This window comes from Bos mutus, chromosome 1 (genome assembly GCF_027580195.1).
Source record: "Bos mutus isolate GX-2022 chromosome 1, NWIPB_WYAK_1.1, whole genome shotgun sequence".
Taxonomy (NCBI): Eukaryota; Metazoa; Chordata; class Mammalia; order Artiodactyla; family Bovidae; genus Bos; species Bos mutus.
Genome location: NC_091617.1, coordinates 41,822,919 through 41,847,398, shown reverse-complemented (window position 1 = coordinate 41,847,398; position 24,480 = coordinate 41,822,919). Strand labels below are relative to the sequence as shown.

Genomic DNA, 24,480 nt, shown 5'->3' with positions numbered 1-24,480 from the left:
TTTCTCATTTACCACTTCTCCACCTGAGTTGTCAGTTTTGTTTTTGGTCTAAACAGAGGGTTAAGAGAGAGGGCATCTCATTAAATCACGGTCTTTGGGCAAGGTTAGAGTAGATTTATCTACTTTACATAACTTTTTAAATTTGTTTGAAAATAAATTGAAACCAGAGGTGTTCTTATGTTTAAAATAATCTTTTACACCTAAAAATCTTTAAGATCAGTAAAAGTATCTTCATTGGGGGATGCCAGTGATGGGGATGCACTTTCTTTAAGAAAATATGGATGATATTTAGGAAATAACCATATCAAAATGGCAGTTGCATGAAGAAACTTGTGTATGGACAAATACTGGTTTTTCCCTAAACATTGGAAAAGATTATATAAAGTGATTTGACTTGTCATTTTCTCTGCATATATCAAGTTCTTGTTGGATGGTAATACTCCATTCTTTGATTTAAAAGATAACTAGAGGCTTGTAAACTCCATGAGGAAGTAAATTTTACCTCTATCTCTTTACATTCTACAGAGTCTAGTAGTGCCACATATATATTAGATGACTGTGAGAATGAGCTACTGGTTCAATTTTAACAGGAAATTTTAATTCATTTGTGTTTTTATTGTATTATTACAATATCAATTGTCTTATTACAATATAATATTATGTTATTTTATTGTATTAGTTGATATGTTTATTTTTTATATATGACATTTTCTTTTGTATTTTATGTTTACTATATTTTTTCTTTGCCTTATTTTTCCCTTTCTTGCATTCTATCAAGTACTTTAGACTGAATATTAGCAACAGAAGTCAGTGGGTATTTATCAGCTGTATTTGTACATCATGTGTTTGTGTGTTTGCATGTGTGTGTGTGAGACAGAGAAAGACAGAGAGAGAGATGGAGATGTGGGGTTGAGGGGAGGGGAGAGAGAGAGGTTTTGTGAGTGGGTGACTGCAGTACGCCTGCTTCAGAATCCATAAATTATAATGAGGAACCCATCAGTTAGATTAACAAATTTCTGGCTGTCATAATGCATTGTGTACAATAGACACGTTACACTCACACTTTGATGTTTGAGATATTGACTATTTTCCAAGAAACTCCACTGGTCTAGGCATAAAAGTATAAAATTAAACCACTGACCTATGATGGGATGAGTAATGACTTAATTAGCAGTTTAGGCTAAATACTTAGAATTGAGATCTCAATTTTGCTTTATTTTCTACACATCATACAGTATCTCTGAAGAGGTTAAACTTTACAAAATTTGTATGGAGTATTTTATATGCTATACTGGAATTTTCAGATTTAAGAATTTGTGAGCATTTTACAACAGACAGTTCTTACACACTGTCTATATGGAAAAAAAGCAGAATTGTCTGCTAAAGACTCTGCCACAGAAACTTTTTAAAAAAAATTTAAAAGTCTTTACTCACACAATTATTGATGAAAAAATTTTATTTGATCTAAGAACATCACAAGAATATCTATAACTTCTGCAAATACAAAGTATTCTAGCAAAAAGTACCTTTTATATTTCATTTAAACTAATAGTAATAAGGAAATAAAATCTTTCTAATCATAATTGATAGAGGCTGCTGCTGCTAAGTCACCTCAGTCATGTCTGACTCTGTGCGACCCCATAGACGGCAGCCCACCAGGCTCCCCCGTCCCTGGGATTCTCCAGGCAAGAACACTGGAGTGGGTTGCCATTTCCTTCTCCAATGCATGCATGCATGCATGCTAAGTTGCATCAGTCATGTCCGACTCTGTTGATAGAGGCTAGCAGATAAAAATGCTAAATTTTCCACCAATATTGACAAATATGAAGTACTCATAGAGGAAGCCTAACTCTTGTTAATATGGAAGTGATAGTAAACTAGCTAATTATTAAATCTCTTAATTAGAAAAGAAAAAAAATCACTGAATAATGTCAGATTGATGATATCTTAGGGCTTCACTGATAGCTCAGTTGGTAAAGAATCCTCCTGCAATGGAGACCCTGGGTCGGGAAGATCCACTGGAGAAGGGATAGGCTACCCACTCCAGTATTCTTGGGCTTCTCTTGTGGCTCAGCTGGTAAAGAATCCTCCTGCAATGATATCTTTACTCGGTCTGCAGAGCATTACAAAAATAATACGAACACTGTATCATATGAATCCTTCAAATGGGCCACTTGCCTAAAACAATGACAATTCAACTTAGTTATATGTGCCCAACTCAGAAAAGGTCCCACTGTAATTTTAAAGTGCCATTGAATCTTAGAAATTTGGTACTCACATACATAAACCAAGAACTTTTTAGGTTAATAATGCTTGTCAAGTAACAGAATATCTCCTTCCACTTTTAGATTAATAAATGAACATTTCAGTTGAGTTTATATACTATGGTATTTCAACTTGTCATAAGAACTTTCACTTTGCTAATAGTTTGACACATTGGATATTTAAAGGTTTGTTTAAATGTTGAAGTTTAATCAATCTGAGGATGAAATTTCCACTTATCAGATACATTTTGCTAATGTAGTTCTGTTAAGAAACTGACAAAGATAAGAGACAAGAGGCACTCATCTGCAATTAAAAGTCAGAGCTGGAGTAGTTTTTCTCTGTCTACTGACATGTAAAGTCTAGTCGTAACTGCTTACTCACAGAATCGATAAAAGCAAAGAATGTTGACTCAAAGAAAAGAACGGAAAATAAGAACAGGCATTTGCAAGGGATAATCCAACCTACAAGCTCTGTGGAAAGCAGTTGAATCCAGTACCGTTTACAAGTTAGAATTATCCTTCTGCTTTTCCTCTGGATGGCACTGCTCTCTCTCATGGTGGAGGCATCATCTTGATAGCAGGCTCCATCAGGGGCTCTTTGAGAAACAAATTTGTAATTCTTTTATTATTGTTTGACTTTTGTGAATGAGCTGTGCAGGAAAACTGAGGCTCACTTTTCTCTGTGGCATGCACATTTGATAAGTCATTTCTCACTTCTGATATCTCTTGGGGGGATAGAGAATGATTTGAGGAGTTGAGATGAATCAGAGGAAGATTTCTTTTACTCAGCTTCCCATCATACTGTGTATTTCTGCGTCTATTTAAAAATTAACTTGTGACCCCTAGTAACTTATGTCCCCTTTCAGTCACGCACATAGCTTCCTTCAAGACTGTTCTTACTTAGTGTTGTTCTCACTCTGGGGTAATCTTGACTTGTTAGAGAGGACGAACTGTGGGACTCCCAGGAATGTCAGGTTAGTTTTCATCTTTCTATATGGCCCAAATGGACTAAATGTGTGTTTGTGACTGTGTGTGCCTTAATTTTTAAATTAATTATAAGTTATCAGACAACTTCTTATCCAGGCTTTAATGGAGAGCTTTTCTGTGGTAAGTTTTCATAGTGACATATTAATTACATTTATAATGTTTTCTATCAGTTATGCTATCTGTAGAATTATGCCTATATTCCTTCCATCACTGGTACCTTATGAATATAAAATATGCTAAGATTTTTATAAGGCACACAGCATATCCACTTAAAATATTTAAAAGTACAACAGTATATTTTCTTCAGTGTTAAAATGGAAAAATAAAAGGGATGATACAGAAGTAAGATAAACTCTAATATTTGTTAAATGAAAATGATTAAGAGTCATTTAATAATCTAGTTTGGAAATTTTTATGTAACATTCAATAATTAATGATAGAAACAATCATTTTACATAACTTTTTAATATTTAAGGAACTTTTTACTTGTATTTATTAGTCTTAAACTTAAGGATACTATGGGCATGGATATTACCCATGACATTTAGATATGAAAGATTAAAATGATTTGTTCAATGTCCCAACATTAAAGGTGAAGTTAAACCAAGTAACCCAGGTTTTTTCATTTCCTAACAAATACTGCAGCTGATTGACTGGGCTGTTTTCTAAAGGTAGCATTTCTCAAAGGCATTGATTAGTTACAGTGCTTTTGTTGATTTGTTTCTGAAAAGTAAATATCTTGTATTTTGTTTTTACTTAACGCTTGGCAATCTATTTACTTATTTAATTTTTAATTAAATTAATTAATTAATTTTAATTAATAATTTAATTATTTAATTCACTTTTGAAGTTTTCCAAGAAAATTTATTTCTTATGATTTACAGTCTTTTTATTTCTATATCTATGATAATTTGTTAAAACACTGTTAGGTATCAGTGTTAATTGATATGTTAATAGCAATTAATACAACATAGATGAACACTTTTATAATGAAATTATATTTTTATTTAATAAAAGTTTAAGAGAAATTAATAAATTAACCAATTTATCAAACCCAAACTTCTAGACAGACTATAAGAAGATGCCCAATATTTGAGATTTCTCTTAATATTAAGGTACATAGGATGATCCTGAATTATGTCGTCTCTGAAAAGATTTGAAGCTTTCTCTGATTTTCAAACCTAACATTTAAAACTAAAATAGTAATTCATTTGTGTCAACAGTGGAGGTAAAAAAACTACTTTATCTTGAATCAAAAGGTATTTACAATAGTAGGCTTGCCGCTGCAAAGTCTTTTGTGGTTGCTGCTAATTACATTTTAACTTCAAAGTTTTGAAAGGAATATAGGTATGAATTGGCTCAGTAAATATTTATCAGTTGAGCGAGTTCTCGAAGGTTTTTGAGTTTCAAAAAACTACATATAAAATATCAGTAACATTTTTGTTACAGATTTTTCCCTTCACCTGAATACTGAGCATCCTGTCTTCCTGTATTATCAGATCAAATTGTGAAATTACATACACCAAGCAAATGATGCTCTAGGGAATGTGCAGCATTAACATTTTAATTAAAATACAAAATGATAATCTGCATGAGGGTGTAGCTAAGCATTAGATGACCTCCAATTATAGTAGTAGTAACATTTTTATTTGATAACTAGATAACTAGGTAATTAAAAACATGTAATTAAAACAAAATCATATCCTAATTTATAAAGGCTAAAAGGAAAACAAGAGCACAGTAAAACCTCATTGAAAAGTAGTTATTATACCATTATAATGAGATACATTTTAACCAATATATCTTATAAGGAAAACAAAAGTCAAAGCTTATTCTATGTCAAAATATTCTTTAAGACCAAGTGGTAAAGTAAGTCCTAAATCATAAACACAATACAGAATGATTTTTTCCCCATGAGGTTTCACCAGCCCAAAGTCACTGTGAATGGTATAGGGTGAAAGATAAGGTTGGAAGGTGGTATGGAATCACCAAATTAAGCGTGATCAAAGATTAAGGCCAGAACCTGACTTCATTACTCAGGAACAAGTAATTACTGAGCACAGGTATATTACAGTTTTTTACTATCTGCATTGTCACCATATTTCTCACCAGTTACAACTGGGTGGAATCCTTTACATGCAGTCCACTCTGGAGCCCAGTATGAAGGGTGGTGTGGATCAAGTTTCCTGAGAGAGGAAAAGGCTGGAATGTGCATTAACACCCATGAAGAAAGGAACTGGTCCAAGCAAGAGCCTTATCTCAGAGTTCAAGACTTAGAAGAGTTGTATTTTGCCCAGTGAACTTGACTGGCAAGGGTCAAATAAGGCTATTCAGCTCAAACCAAAAAAAAAAAAACAAAAAAACAGCATATAACCTAATTATATCCATGAACACCGAGACTTTCTAGATGTCTCTTTAAAAATTAACACTTCTTTGTATTCATAAGCAATATGAATACTATTAGCAATACTTTTCTTCTTTCTTTGTCGTGGGCACAAATGAACCCTTCAATCCCATCAACAGAGCTTGAAATGTCACTGTCCTTTTCAGAGTGACACAGACCTCTTCCTCTTTCTGGCAAAATCCTCTGCGTGAATAAAGTTGGAGAGAGCCTTCGTGAGGTCTGATGTCTCAGTGCTGCTCCCGAAGTCATAGTTCTTCAGGCAAGGGCACAAGCAGCGCACGATGGCCCGACGGATGTAGCCATCAAAGATATAGTAAATGAAGGGGTTGACGCAGCTGTTGGCAAATGCCAGGGGCCCGCACACCTCCATCCCCCGCTGGAGAAAAGCTGAGGACAGGTAGAGTTCTTGCTGCAATCCAGAGACAATAGCCAGGAGTTTGAAAGTATTGAAGGGCAGCCAGGAGAGAACAAAGGCTGCCACAACGATAAAGATGATCTTTATGGATTTCCTCAGCTTTTTGTTATGCTTTCCCGACTGCTGGTAATGGACACACAGCTTCCTTGTGATGCAACAGTAGCAGGACACAATGCTCACCAAAGGGGCAAAAAATGTAAAAATTAAGGCCACCAGGGCCCAAGTCAGTTTGACGGGAGTGGCCCTCTCCTCTGCACAGTATGGTTTACCATCAATCAGGGTAAGCTCCCTGGACAGAAGGGTAGGCAACCCGAGGAGGCAGGAGACAAACCAGACACTGGCACAGACTGCATAGGCACAGTCTCTCCTCCTGACTTTCCTGGATACGGCTGGACACACGATGGCCAGGTAGCGGTCCACACTCATACAGGTGAGCAAGAAGACATTGCAGTGCATGTTGACTGAGATCACGTAGGAGCTTCCTTTGCATAGGAAAGAGCCTGTCCTCCACAGTCCCAGAGATGCTTCTTTATCCACCCAGAGAGGCAAAGTGATGACGAAGATGAAGTCGGAGGCAGCCAGGTTGATGATAAAGATGTCAATCAGTCTTCGGCTGCCCCGTTTGAAATGCAGTGCACTCATGAGAATGAGGTTCCCAGACACTCCAATCAGGAACACAGCTGTGTAGAAGACCGGAAGGAAGACTGATGTATAAGGAACATGGGAGTGGGTCTCTTCAATATCAGGATTGTGACTCGTAACAAAGAGATATTCCAAATAAACCGTGGTTGCTTCTGGGTCCATCACTGGGTCCATCAGCTGCCAAATCTGGTAAGTTTCCTAACCTAGGAAGTTTTTGTATGTGTTTTAGAATATTCTCAAGGCAGCTTCTTTTATACAGCGTCTGCCTCTTCCCCCTGCCCCACCCCCTTCCTTAAAAGATCTTGGGACAAGCATAAAAACAGAGATTAAAAAACACAGTTTCTACCAATCCTCAGAAAGGGCCCACAAGGAACACCACCCTGATAGGTGTTGGGTGGTTGTGGTTATGGTTTTCTTTATTTGCATTTGCCCAGGAGGTGGCTCAGATGGTGAAGAATCTGCCTGCAGTGGAGAAGACCCAGGTTCAATACCTGGGTTAGGAATATCTCCTGGAGGAGCGCGTGGCAACCACTCCAGGGATTCTCTTGCCTGGAGAATTCCATGGGCAGAGGAGCCTGGTGGGCTACAGCCCATGGGGTCGGCCAAGAGCCAGGCACGAGTGAGCGACTAACACGCACACATACACACACAGAAAACTGAGGTGCTCTTTGGCTTTTTTCTTCAAAGTATTCAATTTATTTCTTTAAATTCAAAAGTTAGGAGATGAATTAACTTTTTTTCTCCTACCTACTTAAATTTAAAGACATCTTTGCTTTTCTAACATTGAGAACCCTTTTGATCTAGCCTCCTGTTTCACATACGAGATCCTGTTTTACTTTTAGAATTTTAAGGTAGTGATGCTCAAGGTACTCTTTTCAATCATATCATTGGTGGAATATGAAGACTTTTCAATAGTCTTCCATTGCATGGAGAGTAAACTGAAATTTTCCCAAATCATACCAGTCTGCATCTATGGCAAACATGATTCCAATTAATTTCTTCTCATTTATTTGGCTCTTTCAGTTCATGCATAACAGATCCTGTCTTGTTCAGTAAGTTTTAAAAAATACCCAAAATGCTGGGACCACGTCTTGTATTTTTATTATTATTTAAAATGTTTTTCACTGCAATTAGCATAGTACCTTGCACCTAGTAGGTGTTTTGGAAATGTTACTTTGATCCAGTATAATTTAGCAAGGATGAATTCATTGGGGTTTAATTGCAGGCACTGTTGTTATTTATGTAGCTTACAAACACAGGTTTGGAAGGCACAAACTGCTATTTTTCCATTGTTTTCTGTTACTGTAATTCAACAAACGTGGTTTCCTTTTGTTAGCATTAATATCCTTGAATAATATCCTTGAAGGAATTCTCCTTATGAACCCTCAAATAACTATCCTCCACCGGTCTCTAGATTCCCTCTGATCTACTCTTTTTTACACTTCACTTTGATAGGACTGATTTTTTAGCTTCTGAACTCTGACTTTTCAATAAGTGCCTCCACACATCAGTGAACTTCCCTTTTGGAATGACTGACTTGGCAACAGACAACCATATATTAGTTGACACTACGATACAGTGGCCAGTATAAAAGGAAAGCACTACAAAAGGAAGATTTGAGGTTCATTCAAAACACTTGAGGGACAGCCTAGTAGCAGAAGGATTCTATCATATTTTTCTCTCACCTGTTCCCTTTTGTTTAGGAAGACCATAGTAAAACACGACAAATTCTGAAGTTGACTCCTGTTTAAATTCTTTACTGGCTGAAGTAGCTCAAGGCTCCCTCACACTCTTGTGTCCTTCTCACTGTCCCTCCATCTCATGTCACCCTCAAAATTACAGTTTTGGGTTGATATTACTATTGCGTAGAAGAAAATATAATTGCTAAACATTCGAAGTCCTTTCCACTGAATTTTTGTTTCTTCCACAATTAATTAACACATTGTAGAGAACGATCCTGCCTGCTGGGTTCCCTCCTGCCATGTTCTATTGCCATATTCTATTCAGTCTCAGGCCTGTAGTCTGGGTCAGGGAAGGGGGAGGGCTCCCCTGATCTGGGGCAGCTCCAGAAAGTCACTAGGGAGTTGATTTATGGGCCTCAGTCTGTTTTCTTTTGTGTCCTAGGCTGCTCTGTGTTGTCCCTGAGGGAGTGTGGGAGGCCATATCCTTCCCTAAGTATAGGCTGCAGAGGAGATATAGCTAATTAACTTTTTGACATTTCTGGGATAGAAATCTTTCCCACTGGGCAAGCCTTAAATATTTAATAGAATAACTCAGTCTGTGAGTTTGAAGTAGGACAATGTTTACTTGACAAGGATTGATGAGGTAAACGTAAAATATTCAAGTATTTAAACACTGTGTGTGTGTGTGTTTGCATTAAAGAAGCAATTTTATATATATATATATTTTAAAGTTTACTTGTAAATGTACGTTAATTGTACTATTAGAATTTCACATTCTTCAGCCAGAAGTTCTGCTATTTAGAGATAATGTTGATGGTAGGCCTAAAATATTAAACAAATTTTAGATATATCTCAGGAATTCTGCATACAATTATAACAATGGAAAAGAGTTTAGGCTCATACTCCAGAGGATCACATTTAACTGTACATTTATTCTTCAGGCCTTAAATTTTCTTTCAGCATTCCAAATTTGTTGGCCTGCTGATGTCAATTATCTCAAATAAGTCTGACTTCCTCAGTAAACTTTGAAGCACCTGTAGGCAAAATGATTTGCTTTATCATATAGTCACTTTGGATTATGGTAATTAGTGGTAGAATGCTACAGTATGAGAATACTCACCACAGATCAACAGTATCTTGGAACTTGAGTTAGAAAATTGTTTTGAGCCAAAAAAGGGAACAAATTGCATACTGTGAGCGTGCATGCTAAGTTGCTTCAGTCATGTCCAACTGTGACCCTAAGGACTCCTCTGTCAGGTTCCTCTGTCCATGGGATTCTCCAGACAAAAATACTGGATTGGGTTGCCATGCCCTCATCCAGGGGATCTTCCAGACTCAGAGAGATCTAACTGAGTCTCCTGCAGCTCCGGCAGTACAGGCAAATTCTTTACTGCTGAGCCACCAGGGAAGCCCAAACAGCATAGTACTGGTCTTTTAATAACTCAAAGAGTATAAAGCTGTTATAAGACAGAACCCACGATAAAAGCTGACTAGATAGAGTAGGGGAGGTCATAGTTCTAAATAAGTTCTGAATGATGATCATTTTTAACCTTGAACGCCCTTTGAAATAAACATGAAGAAACCAAATAGACCAAAACTCAAAAACAACACTGGACACCATAAGCATATGAAAAGGCAGTATGAACAGGCGATGACCAGAAATAAAAAAGAGTAAGCTATAAATATCAGTAACTGAATTACAGCACACATGTCACTTCTTAAGAATTATTTTTCCAGAAAAGAAATACTCCCTCCCTCATCCTTTCTGATAACAGAGATTATTGCCTACACCTTTGTATGTTCTAAGACCTTTCACAATGCTACTTGTAAACTACTTATTACCTCATCTCACATGGTAAGTTTTTTGGTGTCTGACCTCCAGAGCTGATCATGAGCAACTTAAAGGCAGAGACCATCTGATATCATTCCGCTACCTCAAGGTTATAGTAGTTATCCAACTGTAGTCTTTTTTTTGGCCCCTTAAAGTCATTGTTTTGAATTTGTGGATGCTAGACCACATTACTCATGTCAGAGTCCCCTGGGATACCTACTAAACTGTAGCTTTCTAAACCTGGTCCCAGAGCTATTGAATCAGAGTCATTAGGAGTGGCTCGGAGAAGGCAATGGCACCCCACTCCAGTGCTCTTGCCTGGAAAATCCCATGGACAGAGGAGCCTGGTAGGCAACAGTCCATGGGGTTGTGAAGAGTCGGACATGACTGAGCGACTTCACTTTCTCTTTTCACTTTCCTGCATTGGAGAAGGAAATGGTAACCCACTCCAGTGTTCTTGCCTGGAGAATCCGAGGGATGGGGGAGCCTGGTGCGCTGCCATCTATGGGGTCGCACAGAGTTGGACATGACTGAAGCAACTTAGCAACAGCAGCAGCAGTGATTCTTAAATATACTAAAGTTTAGGGCCACTGTTGTAATTCACAGATCTTAACCATCTTTATACATTATGTTTGTTATTATTTTGGCTAATTTTTTTAAAAAGTTTAAAAATCACCTCTTAGTTTGAACTTCTTAGAAGTCTTCTGGCCTGGATCTCAGAAATTTTTAGGAATTAATTTAGACTTCTAAACCCTCCCTTACTCTGTGTCCTAATTCCTGAGATATGTTCAGAACTTACTTAAATGTTAAAAATGGAGAGAGAGTAAGTTTTTGTCACTGAGGCATCTGCCCGAGTGGATCTACTATCATCATTCAGCCATACCTGTGACTTACAGCCTCTGCTTCATGGGTGGATTGGAGGTTTTGTGTGAATACAGCCACCCCAACTGGCACTGTGATATATTACTTCTGTTTCTTCTCTATCAACCATTCTGACCCCCATATTAGTTAGGATTCACTAGATTACGTAGCAGATGGTCCAGTAGAAAGAAATCTCTTCATATATGCTGTACTGATTTGTCCCAGGGTAAATGGCAAAGATCATGAAGCAAACTATTTGTTTTTGATAAATCTTATCAGATAAAGTGATTGTATATTCATTTGTTAGAAACACTTGCTTGTCCATTTCTTATTTGAGTATCATAACATGTATGACCATTTAAATAGTCCAGTTTAAAATCTCTGTTTATACTGAGTTATTTATTTATTTTTATTCTGACAGGAGAGTTTAGTGCAATATTTAGTGCAAATTAAGTGGCACCTATTTGCTATTATCCCCAACTTCATTTGTTGGATTTTTTTCTCTCTTGGTATCTCATATTTACCTAAACAGTAGTACCTTAGTATTCTAGGTACCTACACTTCAGGCTTCTTCATAATTGTTGATTTAATCTGGGTTTAGGCTGTGTACAGCAAAAACTGTATTTATTTACACTGGTGTCTCTGGTACCAAGCATATTTTCTGGCATACAATTGGTGGTCGATAAGTGTTTGTAGAACTTGACTGAATTAGCTTGAGTTTTGAATCATCTGCGATGAATAAGTATTTTTCACAAACTTCTCCAACAGCTTCCATTTTCCATCATTACTGATTTTGTTGAAATAGCAAAGGTCTGAACTGCTGTATCTTTTCTAATCAGCATGCATGCAGCTTTCATCCTTTTTCTTTGTCCATCTACATTTCCCACTCTCTCTGTCTTGTATTTTACTTTAGCTGGAGGTATAGAATACATGCATTTTCCAGTGAAACTGCACTTCTGTGGACCTATAGCAACCATTTTCTTCTAGCAGAATTATGATTCATAAAATTATACAGCTTTAAGTGACATTAGTGATCATCTAGTACAACCATTTAACTAATGAGGACACTGGGGCCCAGAAAGAGGTTATCTACCAAAGATTCACATTGATGATTTTAAAATAAAGGACAAATTAAACTTCTCATTTACACATGGTCCATTCTCTGTCCTTCAGAAACATGGATATCTGAACAGCTATAGTTTGTTTTGTTCTTCTGTGTAACATCTGACAGGAATTACTAAAAGGAAAGAGCTATTTTGGACACACTTTTTATTTGCCTTGTCCTTGATTAACTTTGCATTGTTCTATAGTGAATTGGTACAAAGAAATTCAAAGATTGATACATCTGTTTGAGGATCATTATTGATTAGAGCCCAGAACTTGATATTTTTCTATTTTCCTTCTTTCTGCACTCCAAAGTTCATAATGAAAACAATCAGGACAAAACTATATGAGAAAAATATAAGGAATGTATATTTTGCTTAATATAGTTTTTAATTCCTTAAAAAAGTACAATTAAAAGTAATATTTAAGTGTATTAGGGAGTTTTGTATTGGAGGGAATTCTCACATAAAGAGTTGTTTTTGTAAGCACATAATAAAAACAAGTTATAATATCTACATAACTAGATTTTTGGTTTATTTAAAGTAGAGTGTAATTACAATATTTTCTTGCTGAAACTAGAACCATCCTTAACAAATTAAGCCAGAGGACTAGCCCAACTTTGCTTTTAAATATAAATTTCATAATCTGTACTTGGTTGCACTAAATCATCTTTATGTGAAAATACATCAGGCAAGCTACCGTTTCCCAAACAGTGCAGTATGAAATGAAAACAAATTTAACTGCATGAATTTATTAAGTATTTATTTTGCTTATTCACATGAGCAGCAAGCACAGATAGAAGACAGAAACCCCAAGATGTAAAGATAGGCCAGAAACATGGTTGTGTGCTTGGTGGTACTGGGTGTGATGGAGTGGTTCAAGTCCTCTGGGCTGAGTGGGCAGGAAGGTCACAACCTCAAGTGTGCAGACACTCCCAGGTCCATGCTAAACTGCTGACTGAAATGTGTTGTGTTTTCTAGGCATTCTGCAGATTTGATAGATGAAAGCGTCATCCTCCTTTGAAGGTCTCTCCAGATACATCCATCTCCTGAATCATGAGGACTTTCATATGCCATGAGCCCAGCCTGGGAATCTCCTGAGTGAAGCTGAGCGAGGATGCCTAAAATCTGGTCCTGGCATCCTTCTTAGCCATTTGGAAGTTGGTCCAGAGGTTGGAAATGGTCTTGCCTGGGAAATCCCATGGACACAGGAGCTGGTGGGCTAGGGTCACAAAGAGTCAGACACGACTGAGCAACTAAACAACAAACAACAACAAACAGTGTTGCTAAACCTTCTGAAGTGAGCAGGGACCAACACAAACGGCTTACTTCCGGCCTCCAGGGGAACTGAGAGCTTTAAAGAGGTGTTTATATTGCCCCCTATTCAAAGATTATAGGTGTTGAACAAATATTTGCAAATACTAATAGTTTAGCAATTGTCTAGTATGCCCCAGGCTCTAGACTGGGTATTTTATATGTATTTTCTCATTTAATTCTCACAATGATCACATGGAATAGGTGCTATTGTCAACATCATAATTTAGATAAAAATAAACTGAGACTTAAAGAGATTAAGTAAATTCTCTAATGTCACAAAACTAGTCAGCTCACCCCAGTATTCAAGCTTGAAGTCAGTTGTTCCCTGGGCTCAGTTTCCTTGTTTGTGAACTGAGGCAGTGTCTTCCTTTTCCTTTTTCAAACTTCTCTTTGACCTGGTTTTATTTACCATGTAACTTCTCTAGAGAGATAGTTCCATTTCACTGGAGAAAGAAGGTAGGGAATTTCTAATGAAGCCAGTGGATGAAAACATTTCCTGGTGAAAAAATGCATTGAGGAGTTTTATTATGCATTAACAATTTGCCTGAGCACCTCCACCATTTTCTCTAGTTGGTACCTCTAACAAACTTCTCCTTTGATCCGATATCCTACATGAAAATCCGGTAATTTTGAATATTATATTTGGCTATTACCTTATTTTAATTATGTACTGGATGTGAATATCAGTTCACCAATTCTGGCAAAAGAAATAAGGCTAAAAATAGAAAAACAAATGATACACCTTCAGTCTATCAGGGTGGTAGAAATTTAGTATCAGATTGGGGCTCCTACCTTTTCCCTGTGCTGTGGCCAAATTCAAAGGGATTTGGGGGATGAGGAAGTGTTTGAGAGTCCTGCTGGTCCTTGAGTTGGCTGTTTCTGTAGGTTGTTGTTTGGTACATAGGCTGAGTCTGACTCTTTTGAGACTCCATGGTCTGTAGCTTGTCAGGCTCCTCTGTCCATGAGGTTTCCCAGGTATGAATACTGGAATGGATTGCCATTTCCTTCTCTAGGGTATGTTCCCAACCCAGGGATTGAACCTACATTTCCTGCATTGCATGCAGATTCTTTACCATTGAGCCACCTGGCAAGTCCAGTCTCTGTAGGTATCTGTTGAGAAATCTGACATTTGCTGTTCTCAGAGCACATTCTTGGGTGCACATGGGTCACTAAAGAGACGTCGCTGTTTCTTGTTTGTGGATTTCTATGCAGTACTTGAAGGCTTAGAATCCTTTCGTTGCCTCTGTGCCCTACTTCTTGTTGTTCAGTCGCTTAAGTTGTGTCCAACTCTTTGGACTCAATGGACTTCAGCATCAGGCTTCCCTGTTTTTCACTATCTCCCCCAGTTTGCTCAAATTCATGTCCACTGAGCAGATGATGCCAACCAAACACCTCATCCTCTGCTGCCCCTTGTGGTAAAGTCACCTGCAATCTCTGAGGTCATTCATGACCTTATCCACATAATGCAATGTTCTCCAAAATTCAGTCTTTTTCATACTAAATTTAAAAAGTATTCACTTTTTTGACATATCTGAGATACTTAGTATTAATATTTTAACCAATTTATTTAAAAAGGAAGCTTTACTACAATAAAGAGAAAACATCATTTGCCTTTAAGAGAAAGCAGCCAAAAATCATGTGAAACCTGAAGAATGTCATTACATTCTATTTGGATGCCTTCTGTCAGGTTCAGTTCAGTTCAGTCTCTCAGTTATGTCAGACTCTTTGTGACCCCCATGGACTGCAGCATGTCAGGCCTCCCTGTCCATCACCAATTCCCTGCTGCTGCTGCTGCTGCTGCTAAGTCACTTCAGTAGTGTCCGACTCTGTGTGACCCCACAGACAGCAGCCTACCAGGCTGCTCCGTCCATGGGATTTTCCAGGCAAGAGTACTGGAGTGGGGTGCCATTGCACCAACTCCCTGAGTTTACTAACCTCATGTCCATTGAGTCGGTGATGCCATCCAACCATCTTATCCTCTGTCTTCCCCTTTTCCTCCCGCCTTCAATATTTCCCAGCATCAGGGTCTTTGGAAATGAGTCAGTTCTTCACATCAGGTGGCTAAAGTATTGGAGATTCAAGCTCAGCATCAGTCCTTCCAAAGAATATTCAGGATTGATTTCCTTTAGGATTGACTGGTTGGATGGATCTCCTTGCAGTCCAAGGGACTCTGTCAGGTTACATCCTTCTTAGTCTAAACTTAAGCCATAAAACCAGAAAGACTACCTGGTGCAATGGGAATGAGCCTGTAGGAGAGTTTTAAAATTATTGGGTTAATATTTTAAAAGGATAATCGCATTGTTGTTTCACAATTAGGGTGGTGGTAGGGAAAGCACAACTGGAAAAATCTGAGTCACATTAGTCACAATTAATGATCCGTAGTGACCCGAAACACCTCGCCTTACTCGGTGGACCTTCGTAGTAAAATATAAGAAACAATCGGCTCAGACCTCCCTTCTGCGCACCTCGGAAGCTGAACTACATCTCCCACAATGCGCCGCGCCCAGCGCCAGGAATGCCGTCTGCCGCCCCCCGCAGCTTTTCCTCTGTCCCTCCTACAACTCCCACAAGTCCCCTCGGCTCCGGGGCCAGGCCCGGCCCGGGGTGGAGGCGGAGGCGGAGGCGCGGGAGTTATGGAGGGGGCGGGCTCTGCAGGGAAGTGCGTCAGAGGAGGCGCGGAGAGAGTAGGGTGCTGTGGTTTGAGCTTGAGGGCGAAGCTGGCGGAGCAGGAGGATGGGCGGTGAGTGAGCGGGGCCGACGTCGCTGGGCGGGGGTCGTGTAGTCGTTCGAGGTTTCCAGCAGTTTGAAGAGGGGGCCCCCTCCCTGGGCGCGGCCCGGACCGTGTGGGTCCTGAGTGGGGGGTTATCGCCGGGCTTTTCCCTTGGCTGATTGTTCCGGGGAGGGGCCTTCTCGGGTATCTGGGCCCCCTGGCCGGGGACCGCTCAGGGCTGCCCCGCCCCAGAGCCCGCCGGCTCGTCTCGACCACCCCCAGCCCCAGGGTGCGACCCGCGAGGTGACAGCTCCAGGCGTCCGGCCTGGGAGAACCGCCGCTCCTGGTGCTCGGGACCTTTTAAGGTCATTTGAGAGCATCAGGATGAAAAAGAATTAAAAAAATAAAAATACAAACCCAACTTCTGGAGTTATCATCGTTAACGATTGTGATTGCTCTGATCTCTCCTGAGTCACTTGCCATTTTCCAAACTCAGCAACCCCAGTTTGCGAGCTTGTTTTCGAGCTCCTTTTTAAGGTGTTTGGCGCGGTTCATGGTATATATTTGCAGTATTTGACTCAGCTTGATCCGCCTTGAGTCATTGTGTTGCGGCCATGTACTATTGCCATTCAGCCCAGTCCACGCCTTTGGAGTGTTAATATTTGCCTAATTCAGAGTTTTCCTTCCGGCTGAGGATCTTTTAGTTTGCAGATAAGAAGGTTCAAAAGTATAAGGAACGGGGCGAGTAGGTAGGAAGGAGTGAAGACTTTGACAGCGGAAGGGAGCTTGGCTTAGCTTTAATGGATTAGGGGCAGATTGGTATCTAGCATTACTGCATATTATTATTCTCTTTGCTCCTCCGTGCGCCTGAAACAACCTTTCTCTCTGGGCTAACAGACATTTTCAGCTGTCTTCTAAATAGTTCCTTACTCTTTCTTTACCTTGTTTTAAAAGATTTCCCTGTTCAGAGGAAACTGGGAGGAGCCGATTTCCTCTGCTTCCTTTTCCTATGCCTTTTTCACACTCAGACCCAGAACACTTAATGCTCTGCAGTCTGTCATTAAAAATGTATGCAAGGTACATTGCTGACTTTGGGCATGTCTGCTGTTTGTATCTGTAATGTGTATGTCCATTTCAGTGTTGTCTGTTTTAGTGTGCAGGTGATAGACTAGAGAACAAGACTTCTGTCTCCGTAGCATCCTGGGTATGTGAGCATTCAATAAGTACTTTCATGATAATGAGTTTTGTTTTGAACTTAATTTAAAACATGCTTGCTTCTTTTTTTTTTTTTTTAATTCATTAATGATTATACATTACTTTAAAGAGCCATGGGATGGGGAATAGGGTAAAGGGTGATTTTGACGTAATTCCTTTCAAAATCTGTACTTGTCCTTGAAGTCTAACTTTTCTTCTCTTTCAACTTCTAAACAGAGCAGTCTGAATGCCAGAATGGATAACCGTTTTGCTACAGCGTTTGTAATTGCTTGTGTACTTAGCCTCATTTCTACCATCTACATGGCAGCCTCAATTGGCACAGACTTCTGGTATGAGTATCGGAGTCCAGTTCAAGAAAATTCCAGCGATTTGAACAAAAGCATCTGGAATGACTTTGCTAGTGATGAGGCAGATGAAAAGACTTACAGTGATGCACTTTTCCGATATAATGGCACAGTGGGATTGTGGAGACGGTGTATCACTATACCCCAAAACACGTACTGGTATAGCCCGCCAGAAAGGACAGGTATTTGTCTTATTTTAACTTTTTGTCTCCTTTGTGTGTGTGTGTTTGCGTGTGTGTGCGCGTGCACGCGCACACACTGCATTGTGGGCGACTCTTTGTGACCCCGTGGACTGTAGCCCGCCATGCTCCTCTCTCCATAGTATTTTCTGGGCAAGAATACTGGAGGGGGTTCCCATTTCCTACTCTAGGTGTTCTTCGCTACCCAGGAATTGAGCTCACATCTCTTGCATCTTCTGCAGTGGCTACTCAATAATAGAGAAAGTGATACGATGATGGCCAGTTATGTACAAGAATGTCTGTGGGTTCTTTCTCTTCCCAAAGAAATAAATCTTATGTATTTCTTTTTCCCTATCACCTTCTCTCCTCAGTTTCCATTAATTAATTACCATTGTACTCATTAATATTGGTTGAATGAGTAACTGTCCTTATCTTGGAGAAAGCCATTTTAAATCTTTGTATTTATTTAACCACACATTGAAATAGTTGTATTAATCTCACACATGTCATGAGAAAATAATTAGTAAAGTACTTTGGAAGATTTTAAATACTTGGTAATTGTTAAAAGTACTAGTATCCAAAATCAAGTCAACACATATGAATTAATAGTCATTTATATGTAGTTGTGTTTTAGTAGATATTATCATTTGCCCTCTAAATCTTGAGGATTTAATTTGGCCAACTCTGTGTTTAAATCTCCTTGTTTAAGACCTGTTTACAACAATCTTGATGGAGTTTTTAGGTTAAAAATATGCATTATGAGAATAAAAAAAAATTAAGAAATACCTCTCAGGTTTATTTTGTAAGCATTCTTAGCATTGAAAATTTTTAATTTCTAGTTGTTAAGATGGAAGCTTTAGAGTTCTTTGCAAGTAACAGCTTTATAAATTTGTTTCCATTTATGACTAGTTCTGTTGGCCTGTTGGTGGGGAGCATTGTATTCAAATCACAGCACAACAGGCTCAAAATACTGTACATCAGAAGGATCATAGTGTGATTTTATACAAAAAAGAAAGTGATCGGAAAGAGTGAAAGTTGGTTGAATTTTATTTAAAATGTTCAGTTCTATTTATGAGAGCATAGGAACACTTGATACTTTAATCTTAGCAATCATTTATTATTCAGTCAACAAATATTTATTGCACACTTTCATGTTCAGGGCCTAGGAGCTAGGTGTACGTTAGGAAAAAAACAAAAATCCCTAGTCCTGGGGAGCTAACATTCTAATAAGAGCTGACTGGCAATAAACAACAAATAGGTATAACAGTATCAACAGAATAAATAATTATGTAGTAGAAGGTGATGTGCTATGAAAAATAGAGTAAAATAAAGGGGATTTGAAAGTACATAGGGAAGGGGATGTTGGTGGGCATATAAGTTATGTTCTTCAATAGTAAAGGCAGGATAGGCTGCAGCAGGAAAACACCACTTGAGTAAAGACTTGATAAAGGTGAAGGAGTTGACCCTGTGGGTAATTGTGGAAATGAGACTCATTTAGAATGGACGGAACAACTCTAAGGGCCCTGTGGTGGGAGCATGCCTGAAATACTCAAGAACCAGCATGGAATTCCCTAGGCTGGAAGGGAGGGGGCTGGGGAGAGTTGGGTAGACTGTCAGAGATGTATTCTGGGAGTGGGAGTAGGGCAAATCAGGCAGGATTCTGTAGGTGTGATGAGGACTTTGGATATTACTCTGAGTGTGATGGAGCCATTGTGGGGCTTTGTGCAGAGCAAAGATAATCTGGTCACCTAGGCAGATGTGTTGAAAACAGACAGGTGGCTGGGCAAGACGGAAGCCAGGAGACTTAAGAGGCTGTTGAACCAGTTCATGTGAAAGATGGTTACGCCTCAGATCAGGGTGGTAGTACTGAGCGCAGTGCCTGATCCTAGATAAATGTTGAAGGTAGAGCCTGTGGGATTTCCTGATGAAATGCTTATGGGCAAGAATGACTCTATGAAGTTTCTGGTCTGAGGAATGAGAAGGATGAAATTATTGTTTACCTGAGATGGGGAACAAGACTGATGGAATAGGTTTGGGGAAGAAGGATCAAAGTTTCTATTTTATTCTTTGTCCCCTCCTCCTTCATAGTCATCTTACTGTCTATTCTCATTCATTTTACTCCTTTTTTTTTTTTTTTGCCTTCCTGTACCTATGTCACACCTGCGGCTGAGAACTGTTGGTCTCTTGGGCATTAGTCCGTCCTGTGTGTCACTCAGGGCCAAAGAGGGTGCTCTCCTGAGAACATTTTTCCACATCACCTTTTATTTCAGAGAATAATTACAGATTTTTGTTAAATGTTTAAAAGTAAAACAAGCAAAAATGCAACAAGCAATCATTTTTCTTATTACAGAGTCATTTGATATGGTCACAAAATGCATGAGTTTCACACTAAATGAGCAGTTCATGGAGAAATTTGTTGAGCCTGGAAACCACAATAGTGGGATTGATCTGCTTCGGACCTGTGAGTACTTTGTTGGGAAAAAAGGAAAATAACTTTATATGTCTTTTGTTGAACTCTGATTTTGGAACAAGATGACATTGTACATTGTGTCAACTTGAAATAAGATCTTTAATGTTATCCCAACAAACTCTGTCCTCTTGATAATATATTTTAGAAGTTAGATATGTACTTAACAAATTGCAGATATGAAGTTGAGCAGCTAATACACTGGGTGACAGAATCTATACTCACAAAAAGATGTTATTAATAGGCCTGTTTAAAGAGGAAATTTATAGGAATAAATATAAATGTCTATATTTAAGTTAAACACTTCATTTTTTCTGTGTTCAGCTAGGGATATGTGAAAAAAGTTGACTGCAAGCTTTACATGAGTCAACTTAAGTGTCAGGCCTCCCAAAACTATTGATCTAGTCTTAGGTGGTGGTATCAAAAGTGTAGATGTCAAAAATGAAAGTGCTTATTAAGAGCATTCTGTTCCTTGATGGTCAGGCTGCCTGGGAAATACTATCTTCAGATTTGGACCTAGTCTCTAGGCTATTAGAGTTACTGGAACCTGCCCTGAAGAATGACCGTTTCATGAGAGGGGATGTTGAATAAATGGCAAGTATTCAATTTTGCATTGTCAATGCATAGGAAGTTTGTTACTAACAGAGTTTAAAGGGAAGTTAGAAAAAAGACGTTGATGTAGTGCCAGAAAGTAAAACTAGCCCTAAAAGGTAAAATTTGATTCAGAGTTGATGTTCCTACATTGATAATAATTAACATAGTTTGAAAAGGTAACGGGGTGCTTTGGAAAGTCATCAGCTTTTTTCCCAATGTTGTTGAGGGACTTTATGATAATTAAAACTGCCATTTTTTGAGTGCCTGGTATATACTAGATCCTCTGCTTTGTGCTTTGTGTATATTCTTTTAACAGGTCTTTTATAATCACTATTCATTTACTTGTTATTCCTGCCTTGAGATCCTATAAGGACTTAAGTATGTATGTAGAACCAGAAGGTTTTGCTTCCAGTCTGGTTCTTCCACTTACTGTGTTACCTTGTACAAGTTATCTTCTTTCAGTTTCCTCATTTATAAAATGGAGGTAATAGTACCTTCTTCATAGGGGTGTTGGGAGGTTTAATACACAAAGCATGTATAGAACAGTGCCTGATACATAGGAAGCCCTCAGTAATAGTTAACTATTAGTGTCTTTTTGCTTTTGTCAGAAGAAAGTTAGCACTGTTTTGAACAATGTGCTTTAGGAAAAAAGCCTCAATATCAAAGTACCCCATTCTCACCTTTTTGAGAAAAGTTCTAATAGAATATGAAAGAAATTGCCATTGTGAGAAAACTGAAATGGTAACATTTCATTTCTGTCTCTCTCTCTCCTTTGAAATCAGATCTTTGGCGTTGCCAGTTCCTTTTACCTTTTGTTAGTCTAGGTTTGATGTGCTTTGGGGCTTTGATTGGACTTTGTGCTTGTATCTGCCGAAGCTTGTATCCCACCATCGCCACAGGCATTCTCCATCTCCTTGCAGGTGGGTCTGTTCTTCAAACTTAGTTTTACCTCTTTGTCGCCTTAGGGATCACATGTCACTGCCTTTTATCGTGCTCTTATCTAGCTATGTTGTTTTTTTTCTCCTAAATTTTCCTCCAAGGTCTGTGTACACTGGGCTCAGTGAGTTGTTACGTTGCTGGAATTGAACTACTCCACCAGAAACTGGAGCTGCCTGAGAACGTGTCTGGTGAATTCGGATGGTCCTTCTGCCTGGCTTGCGTGTCAGCTCCCTTACAGTTCATGGCTTCTGCTCTCTTCATCTGGGCTGCTCATACCAACCGGAAAGAGTACACCTTAATGAAGGCATATCGTGTGGCATGAGTGGGAAGCTGCCTGCTTTACAGTTGCCATTTTTATGATTTTTTTTTTATATTAATATTGTCCGTTACCTCCCCCTGAATTGTTTTTAATTTAACTTTTTTTGTGTGGATATACCATTTTATCCTGAAAACCCATTTTATTTATTCATGCAGACAGTTGTTTCTCAACACAACTAAAATTTAAATGGAACCTGGGCGATTCCATCTTTTAGTCAAACTAATCTAGGTTCAGAATCCAGACAGAGAAAAATGGGTAGAGTCTTGGCACAAATTTGTGAGGAAAATTGGTAGTAGGAGGTTGACCCATAGCAAGTTCTGCTAACGTCTATTAGACTTTTCAGTAATGTAACTGTATCTGTTTACAGTTTCTTTGGGAAACCTCTTATCATTGTCAAAACTTATATTCGCTTTGCTATTGTAGACAGCTGTCAGCCAGAGATATAGTGCTGTCTTCAAGGACTTAGGCTATCTAAAATAAGGAAATCATCTAAGATCCTTTTCCCTAAATATTGGCATATAGTTTCATCTGAAGTGAAATACTGCAGTTTTTTTATCTGTACACTGTCTGTTTAAAAGAAAGGGAGTGTTTACGTGGAATTTTAACTTTGTTAACTACAAAAATTCCATTTCAGCCAGTCAACACGATTAACCTTATTTTACCTTTTTTAAAAAAATCTTTAATATGTCAATAGGATTTCCAGTATCAGCAAACCTTTTTGGATTTTTGTTCCTTCCCTCCTCACACACCAGACATATTACAAGAGTGCTTTCTTTTAAATGATACATTGAGGTCACCAAGTAAAATTTTCCAACTGCTGTTTATTTCAGCTAAGTACCATAAAGAAGGATCCACCGTAATGACCCTCCAGAGCTAGGAAAACTACCACAAGACCTAAAGCTTTGGCTGGTCATTAACTTCCGACTGGTCTTTATCTCTTGTGGTGGAATGATGTGCCTTTCCTTGCCTAAACCCCTCCTGGTGTGTCAGCATTATTTAATGTCTTCTAATTCAGTCATTTTTTTATAAATATGTCTATAAACATTGAACTTAAAAAAAATCTTATTTATTTATTCCATTACTGTAGTACTTGACAGATTAAAAAAAAAATGTAACAGTAATTTCTTACGAAATCCTAAATCTGTCTTTTTTAAAAAATAAAAAATGAGAAGAGACTCAGAGTTGTGTATAGTGTCTGAGTTGATTAAATTTCAGTACCTTAGGATAAAAAGCACTACAGGATTCTGAATGAGGATTACTGTGATTTTCTGAGGGAAGTGCATTGTTGCTCTGAAGGCCTGTCTTTATGTCTATTGTTTGGGTCTCTTTTTTTTCTTCTAGAAAATGTGGGATACCCCCACTAGAAAATGAGACAATTTTTTAATGTTTCAGTTTTAAGACCTGTTTTCAAAGTATCATGTATTATGATACTTATCATGTATTATGATAATATTATGTATCATTGCTAACGTGGCTAGTTTTTTGTTCCTGTTTTTTATCTTTTGGCAGTGCCACATGGCACGTGGGGTCTTAGTTCCCCTGCTAGGGATCGAACCCCTTCCCCCGTGGATTGGCTGCTTGAAGTCAGCCAGTGGACTTCCACTGGACACCAGGGAAGCCCCAACATGGCTAGTTTTCGTAAAGTCATTTAATGGCTGTGGATGTTTATGTTCTATATAAAATAATTAAGTTAGCTTCAGACTTAAATCCAATGTTACTCTTCAGTAGATTATTGCCTGTGAAATGGCTGATTACTCAGTTTTCTGCCTCTTCCTAACTCTTGAAGTTTCACTGCCTTTCAGCACGTTTTGTGGATGGTACAAAAGCTAGGTGAACAAGCATAACGTTCTTTGGGGAATGGGATTTTTAAATTAATGACCAACATGACATTTTTTGATTTTTGTTTTAAACAATATCTTTGCTTCTTGTTACCCCAGAGTTACCTAACTGCTACTCTAATACCCATCTTTCACGTGCACTGAGGAAGCTCAGTCAGAACCCAACTCCTGAGCCTCACCAGTAGATTCCTTCCTTAATAAACCCCGGTACTGAATATGTGTTGTAGTTTTAGTGTATTTCAGAGTAGCTAAGGTCATTCTCTCCTTCGAAGGCTTTTTTCTTTGGAATACAAAGGCTTGGATTGTTTCACTTGATGTATAAATATTACAGGTTTTCAGCTATCTAATGAGAAGGAAATGGCAACCCAC

At 38.5% G+C, this 24,480-nt stretch overlaps 2 protein-coding genes across 4 annotated transcripts; one reads left to right on the top strand and one right to left on the bottom strand.

Moving 5' to 3' along the window:
- Positions 1-4,341: 4,341 nt before the first annotated feature.
- Positions 4,342-7,008, bottom strand: GPR15 (G protein-coupled receptor 15). The gene has a single exon (XM_005896827.2). The coding sequence runs from the start codon at positions 6,884-6,886 to the stop codon at positions 5,798-5,800; it is 1,089 nt and encodes a 362-aa protein (XP_005896889.1). The 5' UTR covers positions 6,887-7,008; the 3' UTR covers positions 4,342-5,797.
- A 9,084-nt stretch (positions 7,009-16,092) lies between these two features.
- On the top strand, positions 16,093-23,454 carry CLDND1 (claudin domain containing 1). 3 transcript variants are annotated; one of them, XM_014478559.2, is made up of 5 exons: positions 16,093-16,246; positions 17,648-17,957; positions 20,305-20,415; positions 21,798-21,935; positions 22,056-23,454. In XM_014478559.2, the coding sequence occupies exons 2-5, from the start codon at positions 17,666-17,668 to the stop codon at positions 22,274-22,276; spliced, it is 762 nt and encodes a 253-aa protein (XP_014334045.1). In that variant the 5' UTR covers positions 16,093-16,246; positions 17,648-17,665; the 3' UTR covers positions 22,277-23,454. The 3 variants fall into 3 exon arrangements, with proteins under 3 accessions (XP_014334045.1, XP_070224254.1, XP_070224249.1); XM_070368153.1 differs by lacking the exon at positions 16,093-16,246 and adding an exon at positions 17,275-17,293; XM_070368148.1 differs by lacking the exon at positions 16,093-16,246 and adding an exon at positions 17,367-17,420.
- The last annotated feature ends 1,026 nt before the right edge of the window (positions 23,455-24,480 follow it).